This window comes from Gorilla gorilla, chromosome 6, assembly GCF_029281585.2.
Source record: "Gorilla gorilla gorilla isolate KB3781 chromosome 6, NHGRI_mGorGor1-v2.1_pri, whole genome shotgun sequence".
NCBI lineage: Eukaryota > Metazoa > Chordata > Mammalia > Primates > Hominidae > Gorilla > Gorilla gorilla.
This window is the reverse complement of record NC_073230.2, coordinates 23858119-23874120: the sequence shown is the minus strand read 5'-3', so window position 1 is coordinate 23874120 and position 16002 is coordinate 23858119. Positions and strand designations below refer to the sequence as shown.

The 16002-nt window shown below is 38.4% G+C and overlaps 1 protein-coding gene and 1 long non-coding RNA gene across 3 annotated transcripts in view; one reads left to right on the top strand and one right to left on the bottom strand.

The window, feature by feature from the left end:
• Window positions 1-1133: 1133 nt before the first annotated feature.
• Window positions 1134-16002, bottom strand: LOC134758894 (uncharacterized). Its single transcript, XR_010134605.1, has 3 exons — window positions 15764-16002; window positions 13710-13767; window positions 1134-4661 (listed from the first exon to the last, which is right to left on the bottom strand). It is a non-coding gene; the product is annotated as an uncharacterized lncRNA (long non-coding RNA).
• Window positions 14977-16002, top strand: part of CRPPA (CDP-L-ribitol pyrophosphorylase A) — a 330476-nt gene continuing 329450 nt past the window's right edge. Inside the window, exon 1 of one of the 2 annotated variants that reach the window (XM_019030382.4) lies at window positions 14977-15680. In XM_019030382.4, coding sequence (XP_018885927.3) covers window positions 15424-15680 — 257 coding nt within the window. In that variant the 5' untranslated portion in view covers window positions 14977-15423. The remainder of the gene's footprint in view (window positions 15681-16002) is intronic. The other variant, XM_031012648.3, reaches the window with a different exon arrangement.

Sequence of the window (16002 nt, the reverse complement as noted above, 5' to 3'; positions counted from 1 at the left end):
TAAGTAAGAAACTGAGCTTGGCAAAAATGAATGACATTTTTCAAAAATCACAGCACCAGGGATGAAACAAGACTTACTTTGTTCTACTTATAATCATTTACATTTATAACCACATCCTGCTCTTTCCCATAAGAATGTTAATGACAGATAGACCCTCATTCATTCCTCTATTCATATATTTATTAAACATCTATTTGGTGGCTACTGTGAAAGTGATGCAAAACTCAGTTATTTTCTGCTCTCAAGGTGTCCATACATATTTGAGTCACACTTTATCTCTTACAAAACTCTTCTTAGAAGAATGATAAATCATCACTACATCTTATATAATGTATGTAATGAGGAAACAAAAGCTCAGAGGGATCTCCTCACTGACCTAATACCATAAAGATAGCCTGAGTTCAGGAAGATTCAGTCATTACTTAAGAGCTAAAATGAGCACAGAACTGTAGGATATTAGCTATAAACTTTGTTGGACATGCATCTCCATTACTGAAAATTTTGACTCTGTACTAGCAGTATATTTTTAAAAAAGTTTAAGTAGTGTGCATGTGCCACTGTGTGTGCTACACGTATTTAACACTAATGGTAAATACATAACAAAACTCAAAAAATTTAAAAGTTTAAAAGGGATGAAATGCAAAGCACATATAAATAGAAGCTTTACTCCTTACTTCCTGTAGCCTAATGGATTATCTTGCATATACTTGAAAGCATACATATCTTTCTTTGGAGATCACTGTTATAATAGGCAATAAATTTTAAACAAATATTAAAAGAAGGACAGTCAATGTGAGTAGGTATACTTGCAACGAGTTCTGGGTGTCTGTTAAGCTTTGGGTGGATAATCAGCAATCTAGAAAAATCTGATCTTCGGATTCCAATTACGAATGTCTCTATTAAACACTAGTGAGATGCAAGTTTTCATAGTCACTCCTACCAGTCTGTTTCTGGGTTACACTTTTCAGCTTTTTGGACAACCTGACCATCAAAAAGCTTGAATGCCAATGATAAAAGTGAGAACATTTTGAACAAATGAATGTCTGCTCCAGCAGAAAAAATGAGAAACACTTAGATTTTATTTCATTCATGTGACAATCACACAAAACTCAATTAAAAGGGGTAGGCCTTTATAATTTAGAAACATTTTATTTGAATTCTCTATTAGCTATTAATATAATTTGCACTGTCGCAATAACTGCACCACTCTATAAAAACATTTAATTTCCACTTATGAACAAGAGATCACTTTTCCCTCCACAATAAACTCTTTAGTTGAGCACAATTTTAATTACTTATTTATACTTTGCCCAAACTCCTCCTCCACAAGGAAACATTTTGTCTTCAAATTTATGGTAATATTGAAATTCAATTTTTTAGCTGTTAGCTCAATGAGTAATTTTTACCAAAAAGCAACAACAAATTTTCATTAATCCTTTCTTTGAAGGATCTAAAGCATGGACACCCCCATTCTCTCAGTCTTCTAAAATTAGTTAACAAGAAGCAACAAAATAATAAATCAAAGTTTCCATTTGTACCATTGTATGACCCAACTTCTGGAAGCACAGTTTACAGTATATCTTCTGGACATGGTAACTACTGGAATTTTGCAACACCAGGTCCTTGACCCCCGAGTCTGCCAGGGCAAATTAGTAGGGAAATAAAAATATAGTTTTCATAAGAGTAATGATGTTTTTGTGCTATACTAGGGCTCTTTGAAAAACTAATTGAACTTTAAGACTTTAAAAAAGCTTTTCCAAAATTCAACAACAAATTTGATTAAAAATTGAGTTACCATGCAATTTTGGGGAATATTTTTATAATGAAGAGAAAACTTGATTTCAATTTATTTATATTACACTTCTACTGAGGAAAAATTGTGGTGGCTTATGTCGGAAAATTTTTGAGACAATTTTTGAAATAAACATTATGTAATAATGGAAAATGTTGAAGTAAGGTAATAAAATGAAGAAACAAGTATTTTCAGAAAAAAAGTATTTTATACTTTAGGATGATGTAAGAGCCATTATTCAAGATGAGAAGAAATCTTAATTTCTAAGGAATATTATAGTTTTCAATGCCTTCTTCAGTTGCCTCATCTCAATTCATCCAAGAAAGTTTGCTCAAGGAGACATTGCTCATTGTTCATTGGAGAAGAGTTTATTGTAATATTTTGCTAAAAGAGGTATTAAAGAGGCTGAATCTCGCTATGGAGAGAATGGAAACACTGTCCTACCCTTTGGAGACAAGTATAGGTTAGACAGACCTGGGATCATAGCTCATCATTTCCTTTGGCAAATCACTAATTTCAGGTTTCACATCTGTAAAAAAGGAGCAAGAAAAACCTTTGTATCACAAAGCATTGTGAACTGAAAGAATTATTGATATACACATATAATACTGTGCCTAACATGTGATACATGTAATAAGCTAAAATTATTCAACAAGTCTGTTCACAGAGTAAAATTAGACCTATTCCCTGATTCAGTACTCAGTTCATTATACCACACTCTGTTCACCTTCATCAATTAGAAAGTGTTAAATTAGACCAGGTTTTCCAGCTTTGTAGATAATCTAGTATGGTGACTATCAGCAAAGGTCTTCATTGGAATAAGCACTTTCACTTTCCTGTCTTGGATTCTGATTTAGCATCTGCAGCTATAAAAACCCCACAGATGATTCTGATGTGTAGCCTAGCTGAGAACTACTAATCTAGTTTATGTGCCAGCCTCTTACTTTCAAAATCTCTAGCTTATCAATGTAAAACTACTGTTGCCTTATTTGCTGTTATTACTATATGAGCTTTCTTTGCTTCCATTTGCAGTGGAATCAGAAGCTGGAATACAGCAGGCAATGGCAAAAGTCAAAGTGACACCATGACTCTGATTTCCCCCCATTTGTTGATGGTTTCTTCCATTATTTCTGGCCGACACATTTACTTATGCTCTTCAGAGGATTTGTAAGCAGGGAGAAGTCTCCTATAAGATAGGACTCTTATAGGAGTCCTTGGGATAGTTCCAGTCCCAAGATATGAAGAAGCAATTAACAGTTCAAATATGGCACCCATGATTTCAAATGAGAGGTCTAACTCAGATAAACAAGTCGTTGAAGTGGGACACCATGTCCACATGATAGAACATTAGGCAAAATACATTGTTTTTCTCCTATTGTTACTGCCAGTGGGTTATTTATCAAAAACTGATAAGCAGGTGACTTCTGTTAAAGAAAGTTTGTACATCTCTAGTAGATATTGAGCTTTTTGGCTCCCTTTCCAACATAGCATAGTTTTAATGTTCAGAAATTCCTGGTTTGCTCAGTATACAACTGTAGGTAGAGGAAAAAAAGCTCCTATCATTTTGTAGACATTTCTCTCTCTTAAAGTAGATGGCCACAAAAAATTGTAATACTCAGAGCTTATAACTTTCAGCTTTGAGGTAATAAAAATCACCTTCTAAATTGTTCATTGGGGCTGGGTGTGGTAGCTCATGCCTGTAATCCCAGCACTTTAGGAGGCTGAGGTGGGTGGATCACGAGGTCAGGAGATGGAGACCATCCTGGCTAACACGGTGAAACCCCGTCTCTACTAAAAATACAAAAAATTAGTCAGGCATGGTGGTGTGTGCCTGTAATCCCAGCTACTCAGGAGGCTGAGGCAGGAGAATCGCTTGAACCCGGGAGGTGGAGGTTGCAGTGAGCTGAGATTGCACCACTGCACTCCAGCCTGGGCAACAGAGTGAGATTCCATCTCCAAAAAAGAAAAAAAATTTTTTTTCATTGACTTTCAAAGAAATTAATTGCTTTTAATCTGTTATTGCAAATATTTCTTCATATTTATAGTTTTGTTGACTTGTAAATTAAGATCATCATGTGACATGGTTTTAACTCTGATTAAAGTTACATTTAATATGTGTGGTTGAAATTAAAAATGGAAAAAATTACAAATATGAAGAAATTCTCACTGCTACCATTTCTCCTTCTAATAATAAAGTGTTAATCCATACAGTATGGTCCTAAGGAGAGCTTCACTTATAAGTGAGACCTAAATGTTGTCACATCTTGAAAATCAGTTCTTTGTATATGACTTGGGATATATAAAAGCAGGGTCATCCATATCAGAAACAATTTCTTAAACATACACTCTCTTTGCCAATATTTCAACCCTAGTTTTGGGATTTTATGATGGCAAAGGAGGGTTTTTGACAGCTATTGGTACCTTAAAAGTGAACAGCCTGTAGAAATAAATGATCCCAAAGAGCAGATAGAGCCATACAGATCACTCTGAATTTCTTTGATATCTCCCTCTCCTGAGAGGAAGGCCAAAGAATAACCTATTGACTCTTCTGCCCTCCTGTGGCCAGAAATCAATGGAGTCTGTACCTATTGAGTAGATATTGCTGTGATCTAAAGACAAGTGGATTATTAAAATGGATGTTTGGTGCCTATGTTAGTCAGGGTTCTCTAGAGAAACAGCACCAATAAGAAGATATATATTTATTATAAAGTATTGGCTCAGGCAATTATGGAGGCTGAAAAGTCCCAGGGTAGGTTGATTGCAAACTGGAGACCCAGGAAAGCTGGTCATGTAGTCTGAAGGGTGGATAGCCCGAGAGCCAATGCTTTAGATTCCAGTCTGTGTCTGAAGGCCTGAGAATCAGGAGGACCTATGTTAGGAGAAGATTAATGTAAAACTTAAGCTGTCAAACAGAGAGGCAATTCAACCTTCTTCCACTTTTTTGTTCTATTCAGGCCCTCCACACATTAGATGATGCCCACGATATTGGAGAGGACTATCTGCTTTACTCAGCTTACAAATTCAAATGCTAATCTCTTCTGGAAACACCCTCACAGACACACCCAGAAATAATGCTTACCCAGCTATCTGAACATCCTGTGCTTAGTCAAGTTGATGCATAAAATTAACCACTTCAATGCCTGTTGAAGATTGTCTGCAAAGATGGCCATTAATAATTCCTTCATTTTCTGTAAAAATTCCTTTCATCATGATGTGCAGCTACTTTCCCTCTTCTTGAATTCTGTCTGGACTTCTGACTTCCTTTGACCAATAGAATGACACAGATTTGACACTGTGCTAGTTTGGGGCATGAAATTTAAGAGGCATTGGCAGAATCTGTTTGTTTGTTTTTTAAAGAAACCATTCACTATATAAAGAAGATCAGGCTATCCTGCTGGAGAAAAATACCATGTGGAAGAGAACTAAGGTGCCCCAGGCAATATCCAACACCAAGGACCCCAACCTATAAAGGAGTCCATTTTGGATCCTCCTTTAGCTTCATTTGAACTACTTTAGCCAACCCCATGTGAAAGAGAGATGAGCTGCTTCCTTTAGTGCTGCTTAAAATCTGGATCCATAAAACTGTGAGCAATAAGATGGTGTTGTTTTAAGCTGCTAAGTTTTGGAACGGTTTTTTATACAGCAATAGACAATTGAAAAAAGTTGTAAATGTTATAGTTTTTATTCTCCACAACTTAACTGATTCATCAGTTACAGAGCATATTTACCCTTAATCATCCCCTCAAATATAAGGTATGAGTTATTTTCAAGATGAGTCTTTCACTGGCTTATGTGTAAGGTATATTTCTTGACTTCTTGCCATTATTCCCAGGCCTTGGAAATTTCCAGGGTTAGAATATCAAGGCTTTAGGTTATAGTCTTAGTGCATTTCTGCTGTTATAACAGAGTAGTACAGGCTTGGTAATTTATAAAGAATAGAAGTTTATATGGCTCACAGTTCTGGAGGCTGGGAAGTCCAAGAACACAGTAACAGCATCTGGTTGATTGTTACTGCATAGCAGAAGGGCAAAAGGCAGAAGGAAGCACGTAAGACAGAAAAGGAATGGGGGCCAAATTTTCATTATTTTATCAGGAGCCCACTCTCATGATGATGGCATTAATTCATTCATGAGGGCAAAGCCTTCATTACCTAATGAACTTTTAAAGGCCTAACCTTTTAATACTGCTGCAATGGCAATTAAGTTTTCAACACATCAACTTTAAGGAACATATTCAAATCATAGCAATTATGGTTCTGATATTTACTAAAGTGGAGACGTCTCAAACAACTATAACTACTTATTCTTGAAGATAAATGAAAAGATTAGATTTTTCTTGACAGCCAGATTAAGTAGGGACAGGAGGGCCTTAGGGTCATAACATGAGCAAGCTCAGATCTTAGCAGCACTGGCTGGTGGGGATGGGAAGTAAGCCAAGGCCAGGCTGTAGAGCATCCCAGGGAGACCCAGGCATCAGAAGTCACAAGAATAACAATTAAAGCCAGTCAAGGGGTGACAACCTGTTTGTATGTGATTAATCCTTTCATAGCAGTTCTTTGGCCAATTAATCAGAAGTCAGCCCTCTGATGACTCAAGCCTAGTCAGTCAAACCGGGGTTGTGTTTTACTTCATGCTAAAGAGATGTGAAATCCCAAGAAGGAGCCAGTTATAAGACCTGGGTCAATGAGATCAAGTTTGGGAAAAAGGTTGCAAGTGGTGGGTACACCCCATGAATAGTAAGACAGTTTTCTAGGCAATGAGACAAATGCAAGATTCGGCCCATTCACAAAGTGAAGCTGCCTGTCCTGGTCAGGACTAGCAGGATTAAGTTCGTAGATGAAAGACACAAGTGAATTCCGGTTCAGCAGAGCTGATAGTGAGATACCCAATTCAGGAGGTAGTGAGGAAAAATAAAAAGACTATAGAAAGGCAAGAGGCCAGGAGAACTAAGACAAGCATAATGAAATTTGATAACTTGCCCAAGACCAGTGTTGGTTAGTTTCATGTATATTTTTGTTATTGTACTATAGCAGTTAATAACCATATATTTTTATGAAGTTAAGAGAATAATTACTAAGGAAGATTTGACAAAGGGGGAAGTTTCTGATTTTCTTTTTAATCACTTGTCAAGATCTTGAATTCTTTCAAGGATAAGTGGTAGGAGAGGTGAAAAGACGTAAGAAGTTGGAGTGAGAGAGTCTGTACAAATTTAAAAACAAAACAAACTTTTTATTTTGTGAATAGTTTCAAGCACTCTAATTTTTCTGAAGAGTAAATGTAAATAGTTCTTTATTGATTTAAGTTTATATTCAATGGTAAGTTTAACGTTCAATTATTCATTTATTCTTTCACTTATGTCTTAAGCCAATTAGCGGTAGCAATGGTCACAAAGGAAAGTACTTAATTTCTATTTAACTTATTTCTCTTCACGTATAGTAAAGACAACACAGTGTCCTCATTTATTCCTCTTAGCTATCTGCTGCAAGTTACTTCTACATAAAATATTGTCCTTTTGTCACCACTAAGTACTTATTGTCCAAAACAGTACAGTTTATTGCTCTCCTAAGTAGATTATACAGCATCTTCCCAAACTCTGTATATTCTTTTTTTCTTCTTCTTTTTCGTGGGGGAGAGGGAGGGTCTATCCCAGTGAGTGTCTCATGCTAGAGAGCAATGAAACATTCTTTTTGCAAAAATCAAAAGCTTGTTTATATCCTTACATCCTTTGGACATCACTGAAGAGACTATATTATTATATGAAAAGACTGTTGCAGTCTTCTCTCTCTCCCTTCTCCATGTTACCCCTTGTGCTTCTACCCTACCATAGTCTCTTTCAATCTGCTTAAGATAAAGATGTGGTGCCCTCATGGGTAAGGCACTATAAGGCAATGATGTCTGAAATTCAGACTCTATTGGACAGCTCACTTCCTGTATTTACTGTGTGCTTGGCAAGTTGTTGGGGGTGGTGGCTGTGGTCACAAGGAACAACGTCCGCATTCTCTTTTTCTTATCCCTCAGATAAAAGATATGACTTTGAATTCCTTTGGACAATTTTCATCTTAAAGCCAAATTTTTTCTTCTTTAAATCTTCTTTTAGCAATGAGTCAAGGTTAAAATGCATATAAACAGCTGTTGTCAATATGTTTCTTGCAGAAATGACAAATCTACCTTTTCTAGCTGTTGCTTTTCTTTAATGATTCCATATGTTCCTCCCTTCCACAGATTATTAAGGCTGGCCACCACCATCTCTAGATTAGTGATTTGTTTCCTAAACAAAACTTTCAAAGATATTATCTCTGTTACATTGTCCCTTGTGCAAGGGGTCATTACCCTCTTTTGGTTTCTGGAGTAATGTGGCATCCTCAGTTGAACTGCATGCATTAGTTCTGTGCTCAGAGCAGTTTCAGGCAACAATTCCTATTCTATTTAAGCTGTGGTCAAGGATACTGCCTTTGATGGTTCTCAGAGGCGACACTGTGTTTAAATGACAGCTTTTACAAGGCAAAATGAATTCTAAGTGCACACACACACACAAAATGACAGGTCTGTAGAAATACCAGGGGATGATCTGGTTTTCTGTTTCTCTTCCATCATTCTGTTCTGGTACTTAAATATTCTTCCCTTGTGTTTCCCTTCTTACAAATTAACAAGAAAATGAAACAGTTTAATGAATTTCTTATGCAATTTTAAAATAAATTTCTTATGCAATTTTTATATGGTATTTTAATATATTACATGCATTTTGCTTTGGGTACTGAAATTAAATGTATTGAACATAAAGTGAGTTGGGGTATAATTCTTTTAAATTCAGTGTTTATTTCAGTCTGGCTCATGACTACACTGGAATCTATGGAGGTGTATCAAAACTCAGATTCCTGGTTCTACTCTGGAGGCATTTAATCAAAATTTCTGTCAGTAGATGCCAGGAATATATTTTCTAAGATTATTATATAATATATACTATATAAATTATATTGTATAAAATATATAAAAATACTACATAGAAACAATTGTTCCAGGTGCTTCTTATGAAAAGTTAAACTTTAGTATCATTAATTCAGTCCTAAGGCTAAATATTCACCATTGCTTCCCTTTTCAGCTATACAAGAAAAGCAGAGTGGATGGTAGAGACAACTGACAATAACTTTGCAAGAAATATTATGAAAATAAAAGATAATAATAATGTTGTCACGTGGTATTGTTTAGTCTGCATTATCTGCAGAGAGACCTCAATTCTGAGTGTCACCTTTCTTATGTATAAAAATGAGTTAAAGGTCAGAGGTTAATAGACTGTACCATTTACATAAGATACACAATAGCAAAACAGAAATTAGAATTCATAGGCTGCCAGAAATGATGGGGATGGCCCATGGTAGAATGTTAATTTATTTCTTCTGGCTCTGATTTCAATGGAGTTAAAGGATGAACCGTTAAGCTGTTCATTAGCACTGATGAGAAACACCCCAACTAATCTCGAGAAAGGGTACTAGAACAATAAGTGTAGCTGGGGAGGAGGGGTATGACTGGTAGTGCTAATTATATTTGAGTTAATACTAAAAAAATTAACCCACTGGAAACTAAAATTTTCTAATAAAAGAAATCTCCAAGACAAGTATTCCAGACAGGTATACTAACATGTAAAGACAAACAAACAAACAAAAAAGTAAGTTTTGGGTATTTCAGATATAAAGATGAGAGCCACTTCCATTTAATGTGCACTTCTGTGCATACTAAAAAGTAAAGACAACGGCAGGAACTAATAAGTGATTATAGCAGTGCTGTAGGATCCAACGTTAATACAAAAAAGTCAATCATTTTCTATATACTAGTAATGAACAAGTGGAATTTGAAATTAAAAACACAGTATTATTTACATTAACCCCCCCCATGAAATCCTTAGGTATACATTTAAGACAACATGTACAAGATCCATATGAGAAAAAGTACAAAACTGATGAAAGACATCACAAAAGAACTAAGTAAAGATGTTCCATGTTTGTGGGTAGAAAGACTCAATATTGTCAAGATGTCAGTTCTTCCAAAATTAATCTATAAATTCAATGCAATCCCAATCAAAATACCAGCAAGTTATTTCGTGGACATTGATAAACTGATTTTAAAGTTTATATGGAGAGGTAAATCCCAATCAAAATACCAGCAAGTTATTTTGTGGATATTGATAAACTAATTTTAAAGTTTATATGGAGAGGCAAGAGACCCAGAATAGCCAACACGATATTGAAGAATAACAAAGTTGGAAGACAGACACTACTGGACCTCAAGACATATAAAAAGCTACAGTAATCAGGACAGTGTGGTATTGACTAAAGGATGTACAAATGAATCAATGGAACATTATAAAGAAACCAGAATTAGACTCAAATAAATATAGTCAACTGATCTTTGACAAAGGAGCAAAGGCAACAAAATGAAGCAAAGACAGTCTTTTCAACAAATGTTGCTGCAACAACTGCATATCTACATGCAAAAACAACAAAGAATCTAGACAAACCTTATACCCTTTACAAAATTAACTCAAAACTCACTGACCTAAATGAATCACTGACCTAAAAAAACACAAAACTATAAAACTCCTAATAGATAGCATAGCAGAAAATCTAGGTGATCATTTTTTAAAAGCACCACCAAAGGCATGATCCATGAAAAACAATTGATAAGCTGGACTTCATTATCACTAAAAATTTCTGCTCTGCAAAAGACACTGTTGAGAATAAGAAGACAAGCCACAGAGAAAATATTTGCCAAAGTAATATCAGATAAAAAATTGTTCTTCAAAATAAACAAAGAACTCTCAAAACTGAACAATAAAAACACAAATGACCCAACTAAAAAGTGGGCCAAAGACTCTGACACCTCACCAAATATGATACACATGACAAATACGCATATGAACAATGCTCAACATCATATGTCATCAAATAAATACAAATTAAATCAACACTGAGATACCACTACACACCTATTAGAATGGCCAACATCCAGAACACTGACACACCAAATGCTGGTGAGGATGTGAAGCAACAGAAACTCTCATTCATTGCTGGTGGGAATGCAAAATGGTATACCTATTTTGGAGGACAGTTTGGCCGTTTCTTACAAAACTAACCATACTTTTGCCTGTGCAATTCAGCAATCTTTCTCCTTGGTATTTACCCAAAGGAATTGAAAATTTTTGTACACATAAAAACCTGCACAGAGGAACAGAAAACCAAACACCGCATGTTCTCACTTATAAGTGAGAGCTGAATAATCAGAACACGGGGAGGGGAACCACACCGGGACCTGTAGGGAGATGGGGAGTGGGGAGGGAGAACATTAGGAAAAACAGCTAATGCATGCTGGGTTTAATACCTAGGTCAAGGGTTGATAGGTACAGCAAACAACCATGGCATACATTTACCTTTGTAACAAACCTGCACATCCTGCACATGTACCCCAGAACTTAAAATAAAATTAAAAAAAAAAACCCTACACAGAGATGTTTATTACAGCTTAATCATAATTACCAAAACTTGGAAGTAAACAAGATGTCTTTCAGTAGGTGAGTGAATAAATACATCACGGTACATCCAGAAAAAAAAAAATCAGTGTTAAAGAGAAAGAAGTTGTCAAGCCATGAAACGATATGGAGAAAACTTAAATGCATATTACTAAGTGAAAGAAGCCAATCTGAAAAGAATACTGTATGGTTCCAACTATATGATGTTCTGGAAAAGGCAAAAGCATGGAGGCAGTAAAAAGATAATTGGATGCCAGGGATTGGGCAGGGATTAGAGGAGAGGAAGGCATGAATAGACAGAGGATAGAGGATTTTAGGGCAGTGAAATTACTCTGCATGATACTGTAATGGTGGATACACATCACTGTAAATTTATCAATCCTATAGAATGAATGTACAACACCAAGTGTGAACTCTAACGTAAACTAGGGACTGTGGGTTATAATGATGTGTCACTGTAGGTTCATCAGTTGTAACCAATGTACCACTCTGGTGGGAGATGTTAATAATGTGGGAGGCTATGTATGTGTGGGGCAGGGAGCTATTGGAAATTTTTGTACCTTTCTCTCGATTTTGCTGTGAACCTAAAACTACACTTAGAAAGAGTCTACTTTAAAAAATTAAAGGCATGCCAAAGCCAGGTTATGAAATCGTGGTATACATTTAACAAAGTTATGCTTTAAACATTTATAATACATTTTTAAATTCACAAGACAAAGGATTTATTTTAAAACTCAATACTGGGGGTCTAGTAATGGGACATAAAGTTGAATGAACAGTGCCTTATTTTTTCAATCATATTACTGCATTTCTAACTACGTATAACTTCATTTGGAGATTATAGTCCAAATGAGAATCTTCCTCAGTGTGAAGCCTGTATTAGTTTCCTCTTGCTGCTATAATAAATTACCACAGATTTAGCAGCTTAAAACAACTCAAGTATATTATCTTACAGTTCTTGATATCAGAAATCTGAAAATGGGGTGGCAGGGCTATATTATTCTGCAGGCTCTAAGAGAAAAACCTGTTTCCTTGCCTTTTCCAGCTTTTAGAGGTTGCCTACCTTCCCACCCGTCTGCACTCTGACGGCTGCTTCCATCCTCATACCTCCTTCTCTAACTCTGACCTCTCTCTTATAAGGATGCCAGAGATTACACAGGGCCCACCTGGATAATCCAGGCTACTCCCCTCCATCTTGAGATCCTTCACTTAATCACATCTGCAATGTCTCTTTAGCAGTGTAAGGTACCATATTCATAGCTTCTGGAGATAAGAACATGGGCATCTTTGGGGAGTCATTATTTTGCCTACTTGGAAGCTCAAAATGGAAACCACTCCAAGAACTTCCAACTCTGCATGCTCTGCCTCATGATTCAGTTGGGGTTTATTTTTTCTAAACTCTTCAAGTGATGTCTTAGAATTGTTATTACCAATGGGTCCCAGAGGATTTCACTTTTCAGGGTATGTACTTTCACATGCCTGATGCAGAGAAGATCTTCTCATATTGTGGCTGCTATAACTTGGTATTAAGTAACAAGGAAGCTACATCTGTTACCCCAAAGTATGCATAACATGGAACTAATTATATTTATATAAAAAGGACAGAGGGAAAAATGTTGCTTCATACTACATATATGAATGAATACTTTAATCTGCCCTTTTTTCTCTACAAGTTGGTCTGCTAGACATTGTTAATATACAGTATGTAAGATCTAAGCATCTAAGGATTCATGGAAGATCTAAATTGATATATCTGCTCTAAGAACAAAACTAAGATTCTAGTTAAAATTTGTCAATGTTTAATTATATAAAATTATTCTATAGCAATTGGTATAACAAGAGCTTTATTACTCTACTTTTCTTCGCTCAAGGTTCAGTAAAGGAAGAATACCTTTATAACAACTCCACCTTTAGATTAAAAAGGGAGATTTAAAGATCAGTATTAATAGAAATACTATTTGATTTGCCTTCCTGCTCTCACAGATAGACTCATTTATTTATCCACCCAGTTAGTCAACAGATATTTAAATGCTTGATGCAGGTGTGGTAGTGGCGCTATGAAGTCAAGTATTGTGCCAAACTTGTTTAATATAGTTGCTGCCTGGGCATCCATTTTTAGGCCTGATATAAGCTGTTTGAAACCCAGTTGTATCACGTCACCTGTGGCCTACTTAAAACTTCCCCTCCCTGCGATATAGAACACTTATTCCTCATTCCATGCCCAAAAACCCAACAGCTGCTAACCATGATAAAACCCAATGGTCAACACCAGAGTCAAGTTCCCCCTTTGCTGGTGTTTTCTTTAAACTAGTCAATCCACAGCCCCCTCTGGAAAGCCTAAGGGATAAAGCCTTTGGACCTTAACACAGCCCCACAGGTCCTCTCTCTTGCTCCCCACCTGCTGGTTGGGAGTCCTGTTATCTCCAGACTTCCATCAGGCTTATTCTCTGGTGAATCTGTAAGTAATAAAATGCGCCTGTTATTTCACATGTTTTGTGTGCTGCCTCCTCTGGCGTCTCACCTGCACACCAGAACCTAGCTTTCCTCTCTGGGCCAGGGCTCTCCTGAAGAGTGGCTGTTCTGGCTTATGGCCACTCTTAAGAGAGAGACCTCGAGATCAAATTAGAAAGGAACGATAGCAATAAAAATTACAAGGAAGTATATTATGACACCCACTTTTCAGTTAAGAAACCAACTAGCACAGGACCTAAATGCTAATTATAATAAAAGTAACAAAAGTGAAAGAATGCCTTCAATAAGACTAAACAAAAAGGAAAAGCAGAAAACATATTTTTGTATGCTCTCAAGAAAACAGGTAAAAATAAAAATTGTAATACTATAACTGGATAACATTTCCAGTGTTTAAAAAGATTATTTTTTATGAATCATAAACCACTGGATTAAGACTGAATTACTGATGATTATACACTTTATGATCATTAATCTATTTAATCAGCAATTCATTCAATAAATATTAAGCTTGTGTTACATTCCAGGAGCTGGGCACACACACACAGCCCAAGCCAAAAGAAAAATGTTGCTGCTTTCATGGAGTTTACATTCCAGGGACCTAATACAATAGTGCTCTCCTCCAAACTCTCACTATACTTTCATGGTAAACCTCACCAGCAACAAGAGTACTAAATAAGGTAAGATATGCTTTAGGCCTGGAATTCTTCAACTTTGGCCTACTTCTGTATGAGGGCCTTAAGGCTGCTCTGCCATTAGTTGTGCAATCTTACATAAATTAACCGTTTTAACTTCTTTTCCCCTTTGTAAAAAGGGAAATGGCAATAGTTGAGTTCTTCTGGGGACTAAATGACATAAGGTGTATCGATTGTTCAGCAATTAGTATTGCTTTGGCCCTATGGTTCCAAAACATGCCTGCTCATCAGAATCACCCGAGGATCTTTAAAAACATTCCAAAGTCCGGTGCTCACCAGACCAATTAAATCCCAATCTCTCAGCGTGTCAGGACACGCTCCCCAGGTGGTTCCAACGTGCAGACAAGTTTGAGAGCCACCACAGTTTGGATTATTGATGTGCCACAATAACACTTGCTAATCCATCTGTCTTTACCCCAGGTGGAACCAGGAAGCCTCCAGAGCTTAATGGAATTCAGATAATCGAGGTGCATACGCACCCTACGTCCCATCCTGTGACTTGAATCCCAGTCTCTTCCAAAATTTTAAAGCAGGGAGGGATGGGACAGAGGCCTGATCTCTCCTGCGTACTCATGGCCCTTGAGTATCTGCGATCTTTAGATATGTAGGGCGTGCTGACATTTCCACTTGCGGCGACAGCTGGGCCTGCCCGGGGGAAGCGCAGAGCGGGCAAGTCAGCCCTCCCGGAGGCGCTGGGACCGGGTGCGGAGGCCGCAGCCGCGCCGCGAGGGCAGATCGGCAGCCTCAGCTGCTGCCGTAGCTGTCGGGATCGTCCCCCGCGGGGCAGCAACAGCGGGGCTCCGGCGGCTGAGGGGGGCGCCTTCTGCTTGCGCACTCTGCGTCCCTCTCCGTGGTCTGCCCTTCGCCCCGCGACCCCGGCCGAGGGTGGGAGCAGCGCGGGGTCGCATCGGCCCGAGGCTAGCGGGGCTCGCCGTTCCGCCCGCAGCCATGGAGGCCGGGCCGCCGGGCAGCTCCAGGCCAGCGGAGCCGGGTCTTTGCCTGAGTGGTCAGCGCGGCGCGGACCACACGGCTTCCGCCTCCCCGCAGAGCGTGGCCGGGACCGAGCTCGGGCGCCACCCGCAAGCCGTGGCAGCTGTGTTGCCTGCCGGGGGGTGCGGGGAGAGGATGGGGGTCCCCACCCCGAAGCAATTCTGCCCCATCCTGGAGAGGCCGCTCATCAGCTACACCCTGCAGGCCCTGGAGAGGTAATGCGGCGCCGGGCGCGCCCCGCGGTTCCCTGGGGCCCGGCCTCCCGCTCCCCGCCCTGCCGCTGCTCTAGCGCTAGCACCTTCATTTGGGGGGACTGCCGGGCCGCGCTCAGTTATTCAAGCTTGAGCTCTGTTCCCTCCCGCATTTCAGAGATGGGAAGTTCTGGCCTTTAACAGATGGGCACGAAAGCTGCAGCTCCCCCACAGAGCCCTTTACGTCCCCAAGCAGATGAGGCTGTGGGGAAGGCCCGTCGTGTGGCGCCGATTAGAGAGTGCATGGGTTGGGACTAGGCGATTTGGGGTTCTAGCTGTGGGGCCT